General features: G+C 44.7%; 1 protein-coding gene and 1 long non-coding RNA gene across 3 annotated transcripts; one reads left to right on the top strand and one right to left on the bottom strand.

The window, feature by feature from the left end:
* Window positions 1–1,082: 1,082 nt before the first annotated feature.
* Window positions 1,083–13,655, bottom strand: LOC135255158 (circadian-associated transcriptional repressor-like). Of its 2 annotated transcripts, none has more exons than XM_064335959.1 (6): window positions 13,498–13,655; window positions 8,760–9,173; window positions 7,449–7,524; window positions 6,839–6,917; window positions 5,080–5,206; window positions 1,083–2,871 (listed from the first exon to the last, which is right to left on the bottom strand). In XM_064335959.1, exons 2-6 carry the CDS (start codon window positions 9,129–9,131, stop codon window positions 2,440–2,442), a joined length of 1,086 nt encoding a protein of 361 aa, XP_064192029.1. In that variant the 5' UTR covers window positions 9,132–9,173; window positions 13,498–13,655; the 3' UTR covers window positions 1,083–2,439. The 2 variants fall into 2 exon arrangements, with proteins under 2 accessions (XP_064192029.1, XP_064192030.1); XM_064335960.1 differs by lacking the exon at window positions 13,498–13,655 and adding an exon at window positions 13,272–13,491.
* A 2,678-nt stretch (window positions 13,656–16,333) lies between these two features.
* On the top strand, window positions 16,334–18,108 carry LOC135255159 (uncharacterized). The gene is made up of 3 exons (XR_010330097.1): window positions 16,334–16,659; window positions 17,020–17,220; window positions 17,550–18,108. It is a non-coding gene; the product is annotated as an uncharacterized LOC135255159 (long non-coding RNA).
* The last annotated feature ends 4,735 nt before the right edge of the window (window positions 18,109–22,843 follow it).

The raw sequence follows: 22,843 nt of genomic DNA on the forward strand, positions 1-22,843 counted from the left end.
AAACCATGCAGTAACAAAGGCCCTGTCTTTCAGGTGTGCGTTTTTTTGATGTGTCAGTCTATTTAGTGCACAGGTAATAAAATTATTTTGGTGAACTCCATCACCGCAAAACCCTGGAATGCTGGTGTAGCACATTGTTGACCTTACCAGACAGAAACAGCCTTCTATTCTCTTAGGTATGCAGATGTGCAGGTATGTGTAGTTTCCTTGCCATCTCAGAAGCTGGAACTCTGTGACCTGGTATGCTACTGTTTTAACACCCTTTTCGCCTGTGTGAACCTCACCTGCAGTTCCAATTCCAGGGGGTCCTGATGCATGTGTCCCACCATACTAAATCGCCCCAACACCTAAATCTCGTTTATACCGCAAGATATGGATGAAGGAGACAGTGTCAGAGACAGACTGGGTGGACGGTGTAATTATTTCTGACCCCATTGGACATCAAAAACTTCACTTATAACACTTCTGTTGTGCTGTTGCAACATGCATGTCAAAGACCACACTCCTTTGACAAAGCAGATGCTCATGAAGGGAGGCCACATCCAGATCCGTGTTGAATCAGCAGCTAAAATGCAGCTTGATTACTCAGGAGATGAAAGGTAAACTGACACCCAGGGCGAGGGTCTGTGGAGACGAGGCACAGGACAGGTGACACAGGAGAGACTGAGATTCATGGATGAGAACCTGGTCATAAAATGCACACAGAACAAGCCTTTTTCGCAGATATGCGCTCCAAGCAGTGGAATTTCCCCGGGGTGTTAAATGTGAAAAATCCTGTCGCCATTAAATTCACCAATTACAACTTGGTATTTAGCAGATGCTCTTATCCACAGAGTAAAAAATGGACTGCATTCCTCAACCTGTGAGCAGGCAGCTCTCAGCCTCCCGCAGTATACAATTGAGTATACAATTATCAAATTATTAATTATACAATTGTTATATTTGCCATCACAGGTTGTCGATTCTATTGGTTAGCTGAGGCAGATTGATACGGCAGCACTTTAGATATTGGAGAATGTATGTGTGAAGCATAGAATCGGCAAAAATGAAAGTCAAAATTGAAAAAAATAAATGAAACCACCTTTTACGCCAAACAAATATAACCACGTTTATTTTTGAAAGTATAAAATGTCACACTAAAAAGGCCACTTTTTGTAGGGTTTGATTAACAACCTGCAATCTTGTTCAAATTTACACAAGGTCATTACCCCCCGCACTTCCCCCACCCCCCGAATCCTTCCTTGGTCTGAATTACGCATTATACATTTTCTGCTGTTACAGTTGAGCCCTCTGAATACAACTGGCAGAGTTAATAATTTACTGATACAGGAAGGGGGCAGAGGAAGGCCTGTAGGTTTTCTGGATTTTGCACACTGCCATTCAGGAAGTAGTACTTTGCATACTGCACTTCAGGGAGTTACAATTTTATTCCCCACCCAAGATGGTGCCCTTTTTCATCCAATCAACTGACAGGCACAGATTGACGGGCACTGGTTGCCTTAGCCAAAAAAGAAAAAAAAAAGAAGTCGGCAGTTCACATTCTTTAATATGCCGCCAGCTGGCATTCCCGGGTCACGTCAAGGTTGCACCTGCTCCTGGTTGCACAAGCGGAACAACCTGCATGAGCCCCGTCCATCTGAGCCAGCCTGGCTCACCACTGGCACCAGCTGGGGGAGCCTTCACTTTGTGGTTCTTTTGTAATTTAGAAGTAACCATGACACTGCTTTACCCTGAGGTAGTAGTGTTGCGTCAAAACTTCAACGACAACATACATCAATGGAGTAACAGTCACATCAAACTCAACTAATAGCTGAATTATTTTCTGTTTTTCTGTAAAGCATCTTTCGGACAGTGTCTCCGTAAAAATTGCTATACATATAAATTGAACTGAAGTTTAAAAAAAAAAAAAAAAAAAATCACTCACAAACATATTTTACACACGCATACACATCTAGAAATCTGTATAATGGACACAACTCCCTCCCCCTCCCCTAATTTTGTGTGTTCCCAAATTATTCACACGTCCCATTCCCTTTTTTAAGTAATGGCTGCTTCTTTTCATTTCCCCACAGATATCAATCCTGTATAACAACTGTCCAGAGCCTGGAGCAGCCTTGTTGCCATGGAGAATACGTACATTTTTAACTTAAAGCAATGCTCCTGGGGTAGATTGGCAGCCACTTACACAGGTGGTGACTCCAAAAAAAAGTCCAAAGTACACGGCAACCAGCAAAAACTCAAAAGGGGCACCAACAACCAACATGAACAGGCGTGAGTACAGAATAGAATTCACCATTTATTCACTACAGACTGTTGAGGCTCTGTCGTTCATCCTTGATGCCAAAAACAGTGCGACCTCTGCCCTCCCTAAAGGCTGGAATGGATTTGTTTCCCAAATGGACTGGCTCCAGACCCCCCTCCCCTCCTTGTTGCGCTGTACTATGACCAGCCGCTCTCCACGGCACCCCCTACACCCCTGCGAGTGACAATGCTCTCTGTGGACTTCAGCAGTCTCTCCAAACAGGGGGCACTGATTTTTCCAGAAGGGGGCTGGCTCTGGGGTGGCAGGGGGCAGGCCTTATGGTTGGGGGCCGGGTCACCTTCGGGATCAGGGTCCGTGCTGGAGGAAACAGCGTTGTCCTGGGTGACAGCCCTCGCCCTGGGCGTGGCCCGTTGCCGTGGCGCCCTCGTGCTGGGCTCCTCTGCGGGGGAGCAGATGGGAGACGTGTGGAGCCACTTGAGGTTTGTGGCGGAGTGTGCGCCCGGCGCGGTGGCCTCGCTCGCCTGCTGGGCCTTGCTGTTGGAGGGGAGGGCACAGTGGGATGCTGGGACTGAAGCGGAGATGGAAGGGGCCATGTTGACTGGAGAGATCTGCGGGGAGCAGGATGGACAGTTGAGTGCACATAATTCTCTCTATGACAAATAGCTAGAGGTTTTGAAACCTAGCACCTCTGAGTTAAACAACAGCATATGAAAGCTGCATCACAAAGTTTCTGATATACAGCCATGAGAACATTTGGATTTATAATGAGTAGGGGTGTGAATTTGTAAAAGATTCGATACGCCTCTCGATCTGATTCAGCTCTGATTCTGTTTGATTTATCTCCCATTCAATTCAGTTCAGATGTGATCCAATTCCATTTTACATGTTCAATTTAACATGTTAACGTGTTAAATTGAATATTTTTTGTTCTAGATCATGAAATCAAATTCAAAATGTTAATCTTTCAATTAAAGCACTGTTATGAAAGCCAAAGCTTTTCCAAACCGTGGATTTAAAGTTGTTCAGCACGCTGAATATTTGCTATCTTTCCAACATCTTCAGGCAGCCTGTAAAAAAGATGTTTGTTGTTTTTTTGTTGTGTTTTATTTTTTAATTTTGGCATGTGCTATGTGAAGAGGTCTATTTCCCTAGTTAGGCCTACTAGTAAACTCTTTGAATGAAAATAGGCCTACACAAAAATGAGACTCAAGATAGAAAATTCATTTGAATAAAACTGCAGTTAACATAATATAATATGAATATATGAATTGATAAAATTGCTATGTATGCAGCTAAGCTGAAGCGGTACACTAATATTAATCAATGATAGCTAGAATGTAGAATGTAGCTGATGAGATATACATTTTTTCTCAAACAGTTTCTTGTTTTTTGGTAGGAGCTGTTAGAAACACCTGCCTTAAGGTAATGGTGTCTGTTTGCTCCCTATCAGGATCGTTTGATGACGTTTTCATTATACATGAGGAAAGACATTACACTGAAGAACAGCAGAACATTGTGTGCACGCAGTGGCACACCAAATAAAGTGTGGTTCACGTTATTTGTATGGTTGTGACGGTTTTTGACTTCTTTGTCAATTCTGACTGTTTTGAATTTTGTAATCGATGCAGCCGCATCTTAGACACTTGGACCAGGCCAATAGTTTGAACTGGTGAATCTAATTGGTCCTAATGATGAGACGATGCCATGCAGGATCTTATAAGTAAAAAGTAATTATGGCAAATGTAGGTATAAACAGCATTTGATGCTAGCGCAGCTAGGTCTACAGCTTGTGACCTGCTAACAAGTGTGCAGATGTTCGGCCCTCAAAAGGTTGGGGGGTCTTGGGATCTTAGTTCATCACTGGGAGAATTTCTTTTGATCTGGTTATGATGTCCCTGATGGTTCCAAATAGGAATGTTATTTTTTAAATCAGTTAACTGAAAAATGGCAAATATCCAAAACAACAGGAAAAATTACTGAAATAAAATATAGATGGCGAACATGAGCATTACTTCTGATGACACTATCTGGATCACTCGGACTGAATGGCTTTACAAAAGAACAGAGACTATATGCGGCAACATTCAAGCTATTCTAAATCATGTTGAAAACAGGTACCCACAAGAAATGTGGGATGATCCTAATGAAGATAACATTGCTTTCCACAGATAGCACAAATTCCCCATTCTGTCAAATATAAAATGCAAAAGCGGTCAACCAATCTTAGCTAACTTTATTTTATTGAGGTTTTTGACAATGCAAATTTTACTTTAAAAATAAACCTTAAGCTTCAAGGTTAAATTCATAATGATTCCATTGTGTTTAGAATTAAGCCAACTCAGCCTACCATAGCATGGATCATATAATTTTTTTGACCTTCTAATTTATGAAAATAATCAAAGTCAAAGGACTTTGTCCTTCACCTGAGAATACTGTGATTGGTTCAAACTGTTGAGTCAATAATGACACACAATGACTCCTTCAAGCCCCCTTCCCATCACTGCTGAGCACATAATTCCTCCCAACAGTATAAATAGAGAATAATCCCACCTTTCCTTCCTCTGTTGGCTTGTGACCAGAGAAGCATTCACCATTTTGTCCTCTCTTATCAGCCAAGCTGGGGTCACCACACAAATTTGTCTCTAAAGGGATCGGTCTTGCCATATGCCTATGAGATTTTCTAAAGTCTTCCCCCTCATGTCTGACTGTCATTGCACCCCATGCATTTTCACTCTGAGACTTCCCCCACGAATCCCCGATATATGGGGGACAATCATAATCTGGAACCTGAAAAGGATCACTGTAGGTAGAACTACCTTCTGCCTCTTGGAGGGCATGGCGTCCTGTTCATGGCCTCCAGCCTGCTGGTCTACGGGCTTCACATTTGGGAACCAGGTCTTCAGCATCACCTCCACTTTCAGAATGATGTTGATGTAGCGTTCACTGGAGAAGAACAAACACTGTTCATAACATTCGATGTAGGGGCGAAAACAATACTGTTAAAAACGTTTGCTGGAAGAAAGACAATGTTACTATAAGACCAGTGGGGATTGATAAGATCGTCCACATCTCAATAAATAATGAGACTAAAATATATGGCTGACAGCGTGACATATGACACAGCATTAGCGTCGCTTTGGGTAAGTCATATTGTAATGATTCAGAGCTTCTGGTCTTTCCATTATTAATGAATGAACAGCCTATGTAACCAGGGAGACTTAACAGTAATCTAATCTCACAAATAGCTCTCTTATTAGACTGCGCAGATATTTATAAACAAGTGCTAACAGATTCATCTCGGTAGAGGTTTGGTTAGGATGTTAAATCGCCTAAATAGCAGAGACTAAAATATTCTGTTTCAGGTACGTTGCACTCTGATCTGGGACCAGTCCAACACAACATGCGCATTTTCACCTGAGGGAAGCGACCGGGGCTACTTGCGTCATTTCACGCACACAGTACACATGGCGCGCCACGCAGCGCTTCAGCTCGCGGCCGGAAATAGCCGCTTAAGCCTTGCGGCAGGGCGTGTCACAGCCCCCCGCAGTTGGGGGGGGGGGGGGGGGAGCAGGAGAATATAGTTCCTATGACGTAGCCGGAGCAGGGCAGGGCAACGGGTCCTTCCCATGAGATCAGTCAGGGGGGCGGGATCCTCTGGACCCAATTTCATCCGCAATGCCCCATTAATGCCGTTTACTCACAGACAGATGGCTCGCTGGGAATTAGCCCCGGGTCATGTGACCCGCCCGCCTGCTGCTCGCCGTTGGAGCACGGCTGATTACTCGCGGCAGATTACGGCCCCCAGGAAGAGGCACTTAAGGGGGTCAATTTTACCTCTGGCTGCCTCTGGGCCGCAGCGAGGGCTGTCAGCAGGAACTACTGTATGTAATGGCCCAGCGAGGGGGGGGGGAGCAGCTGGTTGATGTGACAGTGCTTTAGGCTGGTGATTTCCGCTGGCTGGAAGGAAGCAGCATCCCCTGGGGGGGGGCTGGACTTGTGGCAAGCCTACTCCGATCTTCTACGGCAAACACTTCAGCAACCACCAAGCACGAAAGCCCCCGTGTCACGTTCCACCCCCTCCCCCCCCCTACGCACGCGGCCAACACACATCCGTCAGACAGTATCCGACCGGAAAGCCCAGAGACCGCAGACCATGTGCTGACACACGCTCTACATCAGGGACGCGATGACTGACCACTAGAGCGTGGTGACGCAAGCTGGCCGGCTCTCAGTTACACGAGTCGGTTTCATTCATAAAAAACGCTTTTCCTCTAGAGAACGGAGTCTCGGAAATGGCTCTTTGAATAATCAAATTTCCCTTATTTCATTTCCTACACGATCATAGCATTAAGGTTTTAACTTCAGGCGTATCCCTTTTGCAGAAACTACATTAGCGGCCCCACGTAAAATGGCAAGGCAAAAGTTTTTCAATTTCCCCAACCGCGTAATGACTTGACTGATAAGTAATTTGACACGTTATGAGTGCATTTACAATGCGCAATAGCAATTATTGACCAAAAAAAGCTGGTAAAAATATCTGCTAGCAGGATACAGCAAGGGACAAAGAGTACTTACCCCATACACGGATTCTGCAGGACCCCTAATATTCGCCGGATCCTGTCCATTGCAACGCTCTCCTGGAAACTGCTGAGACCTATAAAATAAGGCAAGGCAGAATTTTATTTTTTAGGACTGTTCTTCAAAAAAATGTATTTGTCAACCCAAATACAGTGGCTCCTTTCAAGTGTTCAACATCTCACGCAGCACTTAACACGCTTTCACATCTGACTCAACACACCGATGTCATCTCACTGAACACACGTAGCTGAACACACGCCTGTTTCTCACTGACACATGCCAATGTCTCAGTCAGCATGCACCTGTGTCTCCACCCTTTCCCACTCAACCTACTACTCTATACCAGGTGGGTTCCTCTATAGAATGCATCTGGCCATCTGACCAGTTGACAGCCAGCGCCCTACTTTCTCTCCTACGCTCACTGGCCACCGCCCTACCCAGGCTTTCCTCCAGGGTGCGCTGTCGCCATGGAGACAGATCTCGGCACACAAGTTAAGACGTGGGAATATCAATCCCCAGAGCGCCGTTATGCACTTATTGCCATGGAAGCGTGTAGGGGTTCCGGGGATGGGGTGGAAGAGGGGGGAAGGGTCGGGTGGATACTTACGTTCTCTGTATCTTCCAGACTGGAGACCGTTGAGAATGGAGGTCAGTGGAAGGATGTAACACTGCAGTTCCCTGCACTGAAAACACAGGACATTCATTCATTCAGTTACTCTGTTCATTCACTCACTCAGATCCCTGGTTCCTCCTCTAATTCTGACACAGCCATTCTTGTAGCATCCATAAACACAGGACTGGTAGTGCACGCAGTTTCCCCACAGACAGTGCACTCTGTATCCTGGGAACCAAGACGCAGATTAAAAACGATTATTTCCGCAATATCTTTACGATCTGTGGATACGGCAGCAGTGGTGTTAAGTCTTCCCCTGAAGACATGTGTATTGTCACAGGACTGCTTTCATAGTTATTCATTCATATTTTGGTTTTAAATCCCAGGTTTGGCTCTTTCCATCTTAATGATCTATCCAGGGTAGCTAAACATCACTGAATGAACACAATCTTTTCACATTTCTGTTATTTGCATTCAATTAAATGACCTTAGGATCAGAAACTGGTTCACATAAGGTCAGATTTTCTGAGTTTATGCACAAAGGCAACTAACCAAATGGTGTGACACTGATGTAAAGAGGAGCAGGGAACACTTTCCTGTACAGTTTTTTTGTGAGCTGCGAAAATTAAATCAACATGGCATTCGTAGACTGTAAGGAACTAGTGACTGAAGAAAACCCACAAGATTATATTCTATGTGAGATGAACACCATAGGTACTTAAATTAATTCTACATAGGAACACAGTATTTGTGAGCGAGGCCAATATAAACCATTCACAAGCTAGCTTTTATCTAACTTCTGGTTATCCAGCTACATTTTGCAAGCTTGTGAGACACTCTGGATTTTCAATAGATTGCCTTTTCATGAACAGACTAAGAAAGGCATAAATTGACACATTTATTAATGTTCTGGCAAGGACAATCTGAACCACATATTTCTCTTTCCCGCGGGCAAGTTTTGGGGAGGGCAGATTTGGTGAAATTGCTGCGGGTCACTTGCCAGACGAAGAAAACTATCTTTCGGGAAAGCACACATGCTGGAAGAACATGTTTAATTTATTCAAAGGGCGGGGTGGGAAATAAGCAGAGAGGTGGTGGTTGCATGTGCATGTTTGTAACAGAGCGTGTATGTGCGTCTGTGTGTGTGCCTATAATACACATGGGCGTGTATGTGTGTGTGTACGTGTATATGTGTGCATTTGTGTGTGTGTCGTGGGGGCGAAGGGGGAGGGGTCTCATTTCAGTGAGAACTCCTTTCTCAGGCCTATTCCACAGCCACACCATGACAAACGGAGTGTTCCGCACCTTGTAATGTAACAGCTTGTCCGCCTCTGCCTCCAGCGGCTTCCCCCTGGGCTCTGGCGCCCCCTGGCAGCAGGGCCTCTTCTGGCCTGAGCGGCACGCGGGCGCGGTCTGCGGCTCCTGCCTTCCTGAGGGCCGGTCCCAGGACTGGGCGCAGTCGGGGTCGTCGGCCCCCTCCCTCGCAGCGGCGCGGCGCTGGGCGCTCGCGCCGCGGGGCTCCGCCCCCGAAGGCTCGGGCTCAGGTTTGGGCGTGGCCCGCCCCGCCCCCGCCGCTTTCCGCCTGCAGTCTGACTCGGAGGCGACGTCGCCGCAGCTGCTGTCCTCATCGTCGCTCGCCAGCCAGTCAATGGAGCAATCCGAATCTGAAGCTGTCATCCTCGGGCCGCAGGTCTCTAGCCGCCAGCGATCATCACTGACCTGAGAGAAAGAGAGAGAGAGAGAGCAAGATAGTGTGAGGGAACGTGGTTACCCTGAGCTGGTGTGCAGTCTACAGCACGTCCCCCCCCCCCCCCACCCAAGCCCCCCCACCATGAGGTCACACTCAGAGTACAACCATGCAAATGAAAACAATGACACAACATGCAATCCCACCAGAGTTCTAATGCACGGAGGCACATCACAACAATGCCTATAATTCAGACCACAAACAACACCTATCACTGTCCACCCTTCAGAGAAATAGCCTTCCGATGACAAAATGTGACTAACCAATCGGTGCTGCTTTAAAAAAAATAAAGCATCTGGACTAAGATACTGTTTGACGGGCGTGCAATCGGAAAGCCAGACAAAAACTCTCGGGTATCCCTGCTAGTAAAATGTGAGATTGTTGTGGTTATAGTTAAAAATGAAGGTTTAGTTTCTTTTAGTTCTCAGTGCGCCTGGGGATTATGGACGCTTGTTTTATACCAGCAGCTTGAATAGGACCAGCCAAGCAGAAACTCTCCATGGTAATGTGTCCCCATGACTCCTTATAACTAAAAAAGGAAATGATTATGTAACAGATTGGATTGAATATTCAAAATGGTGTATCTGTTATGCAATGTTTGTTCAAGCAAACGTCTGAGCGCTGCTACATTTTGCAACACCTTCCTGATTGGGAAATAAAAACACATAAAATTCTCATATCCTGCGCAAATAAGAGGCAGACGTGAGGCCTGCTCCAAGTCCAGCCTGAACACCCAGATCTGAGCACAGACTGGCCACTGGTGATAAAGTGCGAAATGAATAGACTGCTGCTGATCCTTCCTGCACTGAACAAAACTGAAGCAGCACCTTCCAAATTGTACACCTTCAGACCTGTGCACTCTCCTTTCCTACCCATTCATTCTCCTGTCACAAGCAGTTCATACTGCATTTCATAGAGGGCATGGGCGTATCCGTTTGAGACGGCAATCTTTCATCTCGCATTTACACTGACCTGCCAGTTTATGGTCAGCTGCACCAGAGGCAAACCGGTAACAACCGCATTGACACGCCTTAGCTGTTAACAGGGCACACCTGAGGATAAGGCAGGTGCATTTAAACCAACCCAATCTCATACCCCACTGGCTAGTTCCAAAAAGGACTAGGCCTATGTCTAGCCTGGAAGAGGTCAAAAGGGTTGAGTGAAATTTAGGCTTATTTGTTGTGACATACAACAGTCAGGCTCTCTCTTGCCAGATAGCATGGATTTCTCACTTTCTTTATGGATGTGGTCTCTCTGAAAATAGGGTTAACAACAGTGTGAGCGTCAAGACAGAACTTCCTCTACCATAAGCTTACGAATCACCAAACCCGGCAAGCGTTCTCCCTCGCATTTCCACAAAACATGATACAGGTCAGAGTCAGCAGCACGAGTAGGGCTGAACTCAGGAGAAGTTCTAGGGTCAGCGGTGAGTCTCTCTCAGATGAAATGTCAAACTGCTCAACAGGACCTCACCAGCACAGTGCGCGAGAGCCCACAACCACAAAGCCGAGGCTGGCCCAAGGGAACCAGGCTTCAGCTGCGGTGTTCGGTCCCTGTGCCTGGCCAGACGGGACCGCCCTGTGTGCCCGTTACCATCCCTCTGTCAGTATGGCCCAAATTACGCTTGTGGACACAGTACTGTAAACAGCAGTGGAGCAACCTTGATTTTCACGCATCCAGGATCAGGCCCAAAAAGACAAGGCGCTTATTTGCAGAGATAGGAGCGTGGTGACAGTGACGTACCCTGCAGGGACACTATGAGCAGACTGTGGAAAGGGTCATTTAAACACTGGTGCAGACATAGAGCCATCAGTATTTACATTCAGTACTACACACAAAATCACCTGTTCTCAATTTTACACACACACACACAACTATGTAGCAGTCACGATACTGCTGTGAATGACTCAAGCCCACACACCATCAAACCAGGCCACAGACCACCCCTGGCCTTTACCTTCCAGCTGTGCAACGGTCAACTATTTTTTTACTCCAAACACCACAGTTTCACCTCCAATTGCAGCCAAAGGCTGAGGGATTTCGGGGTGCATACAGTGAGGCAGCTGGTAACAGTTTAAGGGTTTGCTGCACATAAACAGACCCATCGCTCAAACATAGGCCTAGTCAACCAGCAGAAGTGCCTTTAAAAAAAGGACATGATTTCTCAGTTTGGAGTCTGTGTTACACTGTTGTTTGCAAATGGCAACAATGTTGCCATTTACAAACAAGCAGCTCATGTTGTTGCGGAAAAATGGGACATCTTTCATGGGGAAAAAGCAGGATACTGTACTGTAGAGAGTAATTATGAAGCCAATTCCCCATAGTAAATACATTGTCTACTTTGCCAGGATAAAAAAACCACTATTGCGCATTTCAATGAGGGAACAACAGCAACAGAGGCTTAAAAAAGGACGACAAATAATGTTTTTCTTCCGTTACAATGAAACAAATGAAATTCACGATTTGCGAATAACTCGATATACATAAGACAAAAATAAACGTGATGGAGATGTCGTGCGAGGACGAATGAAATCTATTTTTAGACATGTTAACGTAATGGGACCAGTTTTAACGTTCATTTAGAATGGAATTTACGTGTGCAATACATGCGCGGCCGAGCATTCCCTTTATTTCCTCAATGACATTCAAAATGCAAAGGCCTACTGAACAGTACATAGGGAAGAAAAACAACTTAAATTAGGATTTCTCATCCTCGATCTGCCGTCAGACAAATTCTTTGTAGGCTATTTCAAATTTAACAGGCTAGCAGTACCGACACTGGCATGTTTTCAACGCAGATCCAGGTGGTAATGTTAAGGAATCTATGGATCACGAAATGTGTCAGTGTATGTGTCAAGAAATCTATAGTTCATGAAGGTTTGATTTTTAAAAATTTAACTAATAAAATCATAACACAGCGGTTTGTCTATTGCAGCTGTAGCCTATTTATCAAACGCGTCTAATCTTGGCAAGCTTGCATTAAGTGTTATGTAATAGTGTAGGCTACCACAAGTTACCGTGTTTTTGAACAGCTGTAAACGACTGTTGAAAACAAAACTTTTGTAAGCTTTTATTCAACGCTTCACCGTAACTCTTACTAAACACTGCATCTATATCATCCCTGCGTTTAGAACATGACTACTGACCCTTTAAATGAGGCTAGTCTTGCTGTTTCAGTGCTGAGAGAAATAGGCTATATTTGTTGCGAATGCAGCTATTGTTCACGAACAATTCGCGACATTAAGGAGCCGTAAGGACAGTGTGAGTGGTCAAATGGGTTGCTTGTGTGAATGTAAATTTGTACAAGGCAGTTAATAACGTGTTTGATGTCTGATAAATGAAATGAAAGTGTTGAAAATCTACAATGACGCAATCCGGTTAGAACACTGTAAAGTCGGAACGATTTAAGGTAGCCAGTCTAGCCAGACAAATTAAAAAATGTCCTACAATGTTTGAGTGAGCGTGTGAACATCAATTATTGGACAATAGAATGCGTGGGTAGCTTATACGTATCCATGTGAGCTAGTGGCAAAGATATATTCAGTTTTAAAAAACAAAATTCCCCACCCAGAACGCGTTAAAGCCGCAATTCACTGGACCGACTTTCAATACAACAGAATCAAGGCTATCTAGACGAATGGATCGGTGACATAAACGGAATAAAACATATAGGCTCTGCTACAACACAGAATGGTAGACATTTCGGAAGACTTTGCAATGCAAGTCATCTTAATGATTAGGCTAATAACTGGAAGATGATAAGTTTTATAAGGGTGTGGTTCTTCGATAATCACTCCACTGGTTTGTCACGTAGACTGCAATAAAGCCTCCCATCACCAACATTAAGTACAGAAAACGAAAATCGACTAGCTACATTATCTTAACACCCGGTTAACTACATAAATCACGAGGGTAGTAAGCATTAAATTCACGTGTTCACGCAGTTCATATTACAAAATTTTACCAATCTCAGTTGTGGTAGGCAAAACTGTAAAACATAGTCTACCCCATCGCATTCAATGCCCACTACATAAAAGCCACGCGACATCGTAGAATCAAAAGCTTGTTACCGTGTCCGTTTTCTCTCTCAGGAAGGCGATGCGTGGTGTGTACTGGAGCTAACAGCCTTGTCTTAACTCCCTCCAACGTACTCAAAAGCAAAGCCAAAATTATATCTCTTTATATTAAAGTGTAAGGCTACCCGTGGGTCGCTTAGTTTGTATAAACACAAATGTCCTCGTTATTTCGCTTCACATTGGCGCAGAAGCATGCAGCTGTATTGGGTTCCTGTCTTACCAGAATTGAGATGAGCGCACTTTCCCTTTGTTCAGCGGTTAACCCAGGACACTTTCGTAGTTGCTGATGTATGCGTGATGCAGTGGTTTCAGTGATGTAGTCATGCAAAAAGGCTACCCCGTGTAGCTATTCCTAAGGCAACGTGTCTGAGAAGGCGGGTACAAACAGGCTGCGCTTTCCGATTTGCGCTTTCGGACAATTTCTGACAAATAGAGTTTCAGATAGAGGCCACCGTCAGCTGATAGGTGAAAAAATCTTACATATTTAAATTATATGTAAATTAAAAAAGCACGTGGACACGAGGATCTGTTTCAACGGTGTGGTCGGGCGAAGTCAACTTTGCCCTGGTTAAACCACAGTAAAACTTCTCAAATCCAAAAGATAGCGGGCTCCGCCGCTTGGTTTTATTTAAATGTAAGTTTATTGTCATGAGCGAAGAGAGGCTGTACTTTATCTTTAGGCCGAATGTTGTTTCCGATAAAAGCCGGCTCCATTGTGGCAACATGGATTTTAATGTGTATAATTATAGGCTAGCCATTTTCTTTGCAAAATATAAAATCGCTCATTTCGCGACTGTGTGGCATTATTTACTTCCCAGAGACTCTCGAGTGTAATTGCTTGGCTAATGTTTTACTGCCAGTGTCTATGAACACTATGGCTTTCGCAACTGCAAATGAACCTGATGTGCCCATAACCACCAAGTCCGAGAGAGAGACTAATGTTAACCGTAGAAGTTCATTCAGTTTGCGCATTCGTGCCGTGGCTGTATACAGCACGTTCACTGGAGTCTTAACTGTTTGAGCCCCAGCTTGTCGCCGTGATCAGCTGAATGAATGAACCAGAACGTGGCATTCCAGTCAGCGCATATCGCCTCTAGCACATGCACTTCACTACACTCCTACTCTATGATGCCTAATTATGCGCATCGTGACTCGCGAACTTTATCCCATTTTAAGAAAACGATTTCGGACTTCCCGAACTTAGCCTACCACTGTATGAATGAGATAACCTGCATTTTCCAAAACGTAAATTGATCTCGAAGCAGTTTAGAATAGCCTACTTAATTTGGTATAACGAGTTTTGCAATCCGTTGTGTGCGATCAGTTTCATTTGTAACCACAAAAGGAGGGTTATGAAGCAGTAAATTGCTAATTTAGCCTCATTGTGTCATTTCTGTTATTAAATTGGATGTTATATTTTAAGGAGCTGTCTTTAGCTCAGCGGACAGTGAAAACGACCAGGCAATGTAGTGTGCTAATTGATGCTTCGTGTAGTGATAAATACTTCATACATTGCTTTAAAGTCCTTCGATCGCCTCTACGAGGGGTATAAATAGATGACGAATATTGTTTTTTTTTTATAGAGAACATACCACTTACCACTCGTTAAGCTGTTTCCCTCGTAGCCATGCATGTTGCAGACACCCCTTTTAAGTTAAAAATCCATGTATTTTTGTAAAATTCAAATGGAAGATATATACAGGTATTCAAGAAATTCAGGTAACAATCTTGTTTCCATGACTACAAAGACATAATGGCTCCCACCCCTACCCACCAATTTAACAAATCAGACTAAATACATTGTTTGTCGTGTATCTGCGTTGATGTGCACATTTTATGGACACAAAAACATATGGAACACGTTGTCAGTTAGTTATTTTTATGCGCTACAGGCATACGCCCAAACATGTGTGTTACAAATATGAAATGTGTATATTTTCTCGACGTTTGTCCCCTGTGAAAGTATTCTGAATATCATTATTGCGGCGGTTTGCCGTTTATAAGACAATACTTTGTAGTGCATTGTCGAAGCTCCATGGTTCCGACTGCGTTTGGACCATGACTGTTTTTGTGTTATTTATAATTCTGCGACGGTTGTCGACCTGATTCCGGAGAAAAAGGCCCCCCTACTGTGCAGCTGTACTCAGGAACTGGTAGGCTTTCCCAGGGAATGTACAGTCATGTGTTTATTTATTTGAAATACTTTTGGATCATTTTTGAACGAATACATGTTCTTCACATGGTTCATGGTCCTGGCATGCAATGTGCTATCTGCTAAATGATAATCATAAAGTAGACACAGGCCTTTCCATATTGATAGTGTATATTTGTTTATGGACATATGTCATTAGCATATGGGGATAGGGCAGAGGTGGGGAGTTTACCATTGACAGAGAGGAGACAAAGGGTTGTATCAGCAGTGGGTGATTGGGTACTTCCAGGCTGCTCTGACGACATGCCAGAGTGAGGATCAGCTGACTGGGGTTATAAACCGTAACCCTCTTTCAGAGAAACATGCTTCCACACCGGAGTTGATTTCAACTGAAATTCATAATTAATGCAAGCACTGTGGAGGACAAAATGTTCTTCCTCCCCTCTCATTCTCTTTCTCTCATAATGTTTTCTGCTGCTCTGTCACTTTGTTTCTTGCTTGTTCCCACTCTACCTCACTGTCTCTATGTGTCCCTGTTCTTTTCTTGCTCCCCTCTGTAGCACTCTTTAAAATACAAATTCAAATAAGCTTCATTGCTGTGGCAAGGGTACACTTACAGTACATTGCCGAAGCATATACTGACATAACAGATAAGCAATAACAAATTGAAATATAGTAAACACGCAATGTAAAGAAAGAAAATTCTACATCAAAAAGACAAACACATGAAATCAGTTTATTCCCTTTTCTGATCTAAACCATAAGCATCCCTTTATTCTCTCACTCAACATATTTCTGAGACTTTCACCTCTCTCTCTCTCTCTCTCTCTCGCCCTCTCTGTGGGGCTGAGAGGGCTACGCGAGCACACAGAGAGGGACATTTCCTGAATTTCGGCGATGGCGGCCAGACAGTTTAACGAGTAGGTGCGTACCCGTCCGCCTTTAAATAAGTCACATGGTCTAGCCGTTTCTGGGAAGGCCTTGCTTCAGCACCCCGGTTTGCTGCATGCTCCTCTGTCCACACGTCGCGAGCGAGTTTGTTTTGACTGCCACGTCACGGAAATCTAGGCCCGTCCCCGCGGCAGATCTCGAGAGAGTCATTCTTCCGGCTCGTCTCAGGGCTGCTGTGGTAAGGGTCTCAGTATTTACCAAAAAAAAAAAAAGAACGAACAACAGTTTGCAAACCGTGTGTCCGCGAGGGAAAAAAACCCCCGTCACAGGCGGTGTGCGGTGAGTAGACGCAGAGGGAGGGCAAGATGTTCTGGTTTATAGTAAATAAGCTCGGTGTTCCTCTGCAGGCGCGTATCCTTTGCCCCGTTGCGACATTTTCCTGGCACTGGCTGCCTGTCTTGTGTTCAGCAATTCGCTTCCTGCACGAGTCAGAGAATGTTATAACGCATTGTTTCTACTGCCCCAAGATGGGGGGTTGGGGGGGAGGGTTAGCAATTTGCTCTCCCCTAAGCTTTGAACCCACGTCGCCCAGAAGTAAACGGCACATTGCATCCTGTTCCTCGCGCAGCGGCAGTCAATGCAACGCCAGATCGAAAACAGCTTGTTACCGACCACCTCGTTTTGTTTTCGGTCGTACAGGGGTTTCGGGTCCTCCAGCATCCCGTAAGACCCCGGTGAACCGCCCGCCCCCCTCGTCCTCCCGCCCCTCAGAGTCGCTCCCATCCATCAGGGCTATTTCCAGATGGGAGCGTCGGAAAATAAATATTTAACAGCGGCTGGGGCTCGGTGCCACCCTGTTGCCGCTGCGTGCGCGGCTGCCGCCTACATGCTGAGGTGCGGGTACGCAATGTACCCGAACGCAGGTGTGAATGTGTCACTGCGGTGCTGCCTCCCACCACATCGAGCCGCAGCGCCCTTAAACTTCTCATTTTATGTGCGTTAGGGACACCGTGTGAGACTTAGGCATTTGTATCTTAAATGACGCCTAAGAAAGATACAAAGAAAAAAAAAAGCGATGTCCGCTTGTAGAGTAACTGTGGAATGAACTGGTTATTCGCTGGATCGGTTTGTAAACGTTGTGTAGTATTATTGCGGTTTTGTTTACCTTTTCTCTCTCCCTTTTCTCTCTCTCTCTCTCTCCCTCTCTCTCTCTCTTTCTGTTTTTTAAGGAAACGGGCACTGTGCCAGTCCTAGTGAGTCTCGGGTCCCCGAAGCCTCTCTTTCTCGGGCTCTGTCTCTCGTCTCTGCTTCACGGCGTCACGGCTGAGGATGAATCAGCCCTGAAAATTGGCACGGTGATTTACGAGCGCTGTCAGGGAGCCTGCATGATTCAGAGCGAGGAGTGGGCTCTGTCCAGATAGTCGCTCCCTTTCAAGCTCATTCATAAAAAGGAAGGGAATTTAGCAGTGCCATCCTGATTCTCAGGCAGTCTGTGCGTGCGTGTGCACGTGAGTCTTGGCGTGTAACTGTGGGTGTGCGTGTCTGTTTGTGCATGTGCACATCCCTGTGCACTGTGTGTATTTGTATGTGTGCGCATGAAGTTGTGTATGCATGCATTTCTGCATGGGGTTGTGTTTGCATGTGTTTGTGCATGAGTTTGAGCTTGCATGTGTTGTGCATGAGTTTGAGCTTGCATGTGTTTCTGCGTGAGCTTGTGCTTGCATGTGTTTGTGCATGGGATTGTGCTTGCATGTGTTTCTGGGTGAGCTCGTGCTTGCATGTGTTTGTGCATGGTTGTTGCATGGTTTGTGGCTCTGCTATGTGTTTGTGCATGGTTTGGGTCAGTTGCGTGCATGTTTGTTTGTGAGTGTGGCTGTGTTTGCATGTGGTGCTTGCATGTGATTGTGCATGAGTGAATGCCTGCCTGCATATCAATGAGTGCTTTTGTAAGTAAAGGTGTGACTGTCTAAGTTTCTAACATATGCAGATATGTGCTGATATGTGTGTTGCATTGTTTGAGGACCGTCCCTATAGGCCCTGCCTTTCCTCCTCTCTGTAGTTTTGGCTCTGACATGAACCAGCACAAGACAGACTACTCTTGTGACTTTACGATGTACCGTAATGATTTACTATACATTGGTAAAATGTATGTTTTTCTCATATATTTCCTAGGACTTTACATCTTTACCACTTTGTTCAAAGGATCAGATTGTATTATATAATTTCCCCCTCCCCCAGTAAATCAATTGGACAGTTTTATTGTAAATTGTATATTGTGCTGTACACCAACAATATTTTTTTCTTTATTGAAGATAAATCAGCTCCTCTTTCCTGCAGCTGAAGAAACTGAATAGATAATATATCACATTAAAAATACACTTTCCTCCTGGCAATTCTGAAATCTCCCTTCAGAAGCCAAGGGGACATAGGGTATGGGGGAATGGGTTGGTGTACGAAGGCACTGTTGCTTAATAGTTGGGCATGGCCACCATACATAGGTTCTCTTGCTGAAAAAAATATGTGATTTTTTTAGATGGCAGGGAAGTGCATCGTCCACTTGCATAAATTGTACTCAAGATTATTACATTATTGTGGGCAAGACTAAAACTGTGGAAACAGGAAACGGGACAAGGGCTAATCCACTTTTAGAGACTCCATGCTGTGCTTTGGTTCATTAACACAGCAGTGAATCTGTTTGCCTCTTTTAAACGGCACAGTTACTTGCTTATGCACCTAAACAGCTTTCCTGTGTCTACAGGAGGAGCTCTTCATTTGTCTGGTTCTGGTTTATGAACAGTTAAAAGCTTGACAGCCTCTCCCGTGGGGTTGGGGGAACACCAGGCAGTGGAGACAGCTGTACGTGTTGAAGCTGAGCACTGTTCTGAGATGTGTCACTTTAAAGGTGCTGGTTTTGCAATTTCGATACAAATAAAAATGAAAAAGGAACCACGAGCCTGCATGCAGAGTCCACACTGCAAGAAAATAAGCCCCACCCCTTTTTCACACACACACACACACACACACACACACACACGTGTGTGATTTCACAATGAAGGGAGTGCTATATTTCTGCCATCAAATCACAACTGAATATTTAATCTGTGTGTGTGTGTGTGTGTGGCTGTCTGCGCACGCGTATTAAGCTCTGAATCTCTAGTCTGGGCGATTGTGTGTCTATCCGCAGGGCTGAAGAGTAGCATGTGACCGGGGGTTTATTTTAACGCAGTTATGTAACTCCGGGCTGCTCCGTGCACAGGAGAGTTGGGCTACACACGATGCGAGGAGCGGAGAGCAATCACAGCTGATGGAACCTCCCGGAAACACTGTGAAATTCCGGCACGCAGCCTTCCCGTCCGGCGGTACTGTCCGACCGTCCAGCACTCCGCCGCGCTGCACAATGCCTTCTGGTTTTTTTATTTTGCTTTTTCTAAAATCATTCGCTTTGTTATTTAAAAGATCTCTGTCTGCAGGAATCTTGCCAGTACTGCATTCAGACTGTTCTATGAACATTTCTCTCTAGCTCTCTCTGTTTCCCTCTCTCTTTTTTTGTCTCTTTGTCTTTCTCTCTCTCGCACACACTCTCTCTCTCTCTCTCACACACACCCTCTCTCTCTCTCTCTCTCAAAAGCCATCTTTTTTTTTTTAGATGTGGGTTGATTGTAACTAGTTTTAACATGCTGGTTTATCCTTACACAATAACAAGCAACCCAACTGGCTAAGCATACAGCAATGCATATCAGCAAGTCTCTGTAAAAACAGCTCTGTGTTTTCTCAGCGAGACCCAGCAGCGTGTCAGAGATACACGCAGGCTTCGGTCTCTTTTCTGTAAAATGACATGCAGTTCAAAAATAGAAGTTCAAATCAGAAGTTTTTTTGCCATTTGTAGATGTGATGCTCCTCTTTAACGTAACCTGAGAGGATGCTTCTGTAAGGAATAACAGGCAGCCTGAGTACAGTGTTATTGACCCTTTTATTGATCTTTTATTTATTTCAGCCCGGACAACTCACATATTTAGACTACTAATGTACTAATGAATATGCAAAGTAATTATTTTTGGTTTGACACTGAAAGGATCTGCTTTAGGTACATCTGTACACACGCCAGCGTGGATTAACCCGTCAAACAAGGATAAAAATACATATCCCCCACAAAATGGGAGAAATACCCCCCCCACTCCCCCCAGTACCTAGATGCAGATCCAAACATTAGGTGGAAGCTTGGGAGGTGTAGAGTGAGCCCAATTCAGTGAGCTGAAGCATGTACTGTAGCACAGACAATCAGCAGCACCTGAGAGATCTGACTGTCGGTTTAAAAAGGCACTCCGTTAGTGGTGTGTGTATGCGATAGGTTGAGTACGAGAACATGTAGTGGCGTGTGTATGCAATTGGTTGTGTATGAGAACACGGAGTAATGTGTTTATGTTTTTGGTTGCGAATGAGAATATGTGGTCGTTGAGGCCGACCGATGGTCGGCTGCAGCGAGATTTTCCTGACCTAACTTGCTCTGCGCATTGCATGTGCGTTGCTCTTTTATCCAGGCTGTGATCATCATCTCCTTTTCAAGGGCCCTGGCACACCTGGTGAATGTAGACGAGGGATGTTGGGCAGAGTGCAGAGCAGCTGGATGGTCTGACTGGGAAAAGTGGCCCTTAAGATCCCAGTATTGACCAAAACCAGTACAGAAAAACAGGTTCGAGATCCTGCTAGAATGACTGTAGGAGGTAATGAGATGGTTCTAACATTGTCCTGATACGCATCCAGATTGTGTTTGTGTGGTCTGTAAGTGGTAGTCTTGTGGGAATGCCATACAGCTGTGTACTGTGTTGCCCAGGGAGAGAGGGTTTCAGTTAGAAGGGTATTCCCTGTTGACAATCCCACTAACTCACTCCGAAGTGCAGGGGCATGATTCTGGTGCAGGGGCATAATTCCTTCTGGCAAGATTTGGTTTGGAACACGTGTTGGATGAAACATCAATTTACACTTGTACTTTTGGGAAGCTTTGATTACCAGAGGTCATCTGGTCTTGTCATTTTGCACATGGAGAGACATCAGCCTATCAGTGCAGGTAGCATGAGGCCAAGGCAATAGTAAGACTTACCATGTGACCATATCGCGCAAAGGTTACCTATAAATGTAGTTTTATAGTTTTAGGAGGGGAGTTTGTGCTTTTCTGTACGTGTGTGAACATTGTCAGCTAAACAATCTTTGAAACTGGATACTTCAGAGCTGAGAGAGGCTGAACAAGCCGAGAAAGAACACGTCACACTGACAGATGATGATTGCTCTCCTCGATCTCCCATCTGTTGCTCCTCCTTCAAACACTTCTTCTTCACACGTGGAAGAAGGGAAAGAAGGTGAAGGGAAACCTTTACACTGGCGAGCATCCTGCGGCGCTTCAACAAAAACCCCCAAAAAAAGCTTTAGTTTTATATTTCAGAGCACTGGAATCTGTAGCCAGAGGTCATCAATTTCTAAAATTTAACCAGCGAACCAAGCTCATATTTGACAGATAGAAAAGTTCATATCTTACAAATAAATCAATCTAATATCTAGTAAATAAATAGAGCAAAAATCTAATGAATAAATTAAGCTTATGGCAGACAGACACTGTCCAGGGTTTATGTCAGGCATTTAAAAAAAGATCCAAATTAAGAAGAGGGCCACCCTCACTTACCGTTTTTTTCACTGCCGTAGAGTGTGGCATAGTCTTAGGGCTCATTCCAGTTGCTTATGTTATCCATCCTCATCTTTAAGGACATTCCAATTCCTTACATGCTCCTTGGAGGAACAAGGAGTGAGGAGGCTACCAGAGAAAGCTTCAGGGAGGATGCACAAGTGCAAGTCTTTTCTCAGAACACGTGGCGTATGAACGATCCACCTCTCAACATCGACCAAAGTCTGAAACGTGGCGGGAACACCATGTAAGTGCTTATACTATTCCTTTCCATTTATAATAAAGCACTTTAATCCATAATAACTCTCATTCTTCAAGATTAACAAAAGCCACATTTATTCATGAAAAAGAGGCTAGAAAACATTATAGTTAAGCATAAGCAGATGTTTTTGTTTCCCATATCGTTCATTTTGTTTGTTACTGCATAAGAAATGCAACTTTCAATGCTTAACATTAATCCCTGTCCTTTCAAAACAATCAGTACAGAACAATCCGTTACAAGCCCACTGACAGGTGATACCACTGCGCAACACGTCATTAGCAATTGATGTCGCTTCAAACTGACACTTTACTTAGTCAAACTGACTAAGTAAAGACGTTCTATTTACCTCACATCTTGTCTCGATTCCTCTGTCCTCGTATCTCATCCTTACATCTCATCCTCTGTTGGGTGGAGCTAATTAATGAGGAAAATACGTGAGGAAGTGATCCAAGTAGGGAAAATAAGTCACTGGAATGAGCCCACAGGGTCCGACAGTCAGATGTAAACTTGGGCCTACCTACGCACAGAACACCCCAGAAACACCATGCAGAAACCGGGCATTCCTGGCCAGCGCTGGAGGTGTGCAG

The sequence above is a fragment of the Anguilla rostrata genome, chromosome 5 (genome assembly GCF_018555375.3).
Source record: "Anguilla rostrata isolate EN2019 chromosome 5, ASM1855537v3, whole genome shotgun sequence".
Classification (NCBI taxonomy): Eukaryota; Metazoa; Chordata; class Actinopteri; order Anguilliformes; family Anguillidae; genus Anguilla; species Anguilla rostrata.

Bases quoted from the DNA above. Each gene is read 5' to 3' on its own strand.
- LOC135255158 (XM_064335959.1), bottom strand. From the start codon at position 9,131: ATGACAGCTTCAGATTCGGATTGCTCCATTGACTGGCTGGCGAGCGAC. The intron at 7,525-8,759 runs GTGCGGAACACT...CTGTGTTTTCAG, and splicing joins ACAAGCTGTTACATTACAAG to TGCAGGGAACTGCAGTGTTA. The intron at 6,918-7,448 runs GTAAGTATCCAC...CTTATTTTATAG, and splicing joins GTCTGGAAGATACAGAGAAC to GTCTCAGCAGTTTCCAGGAG.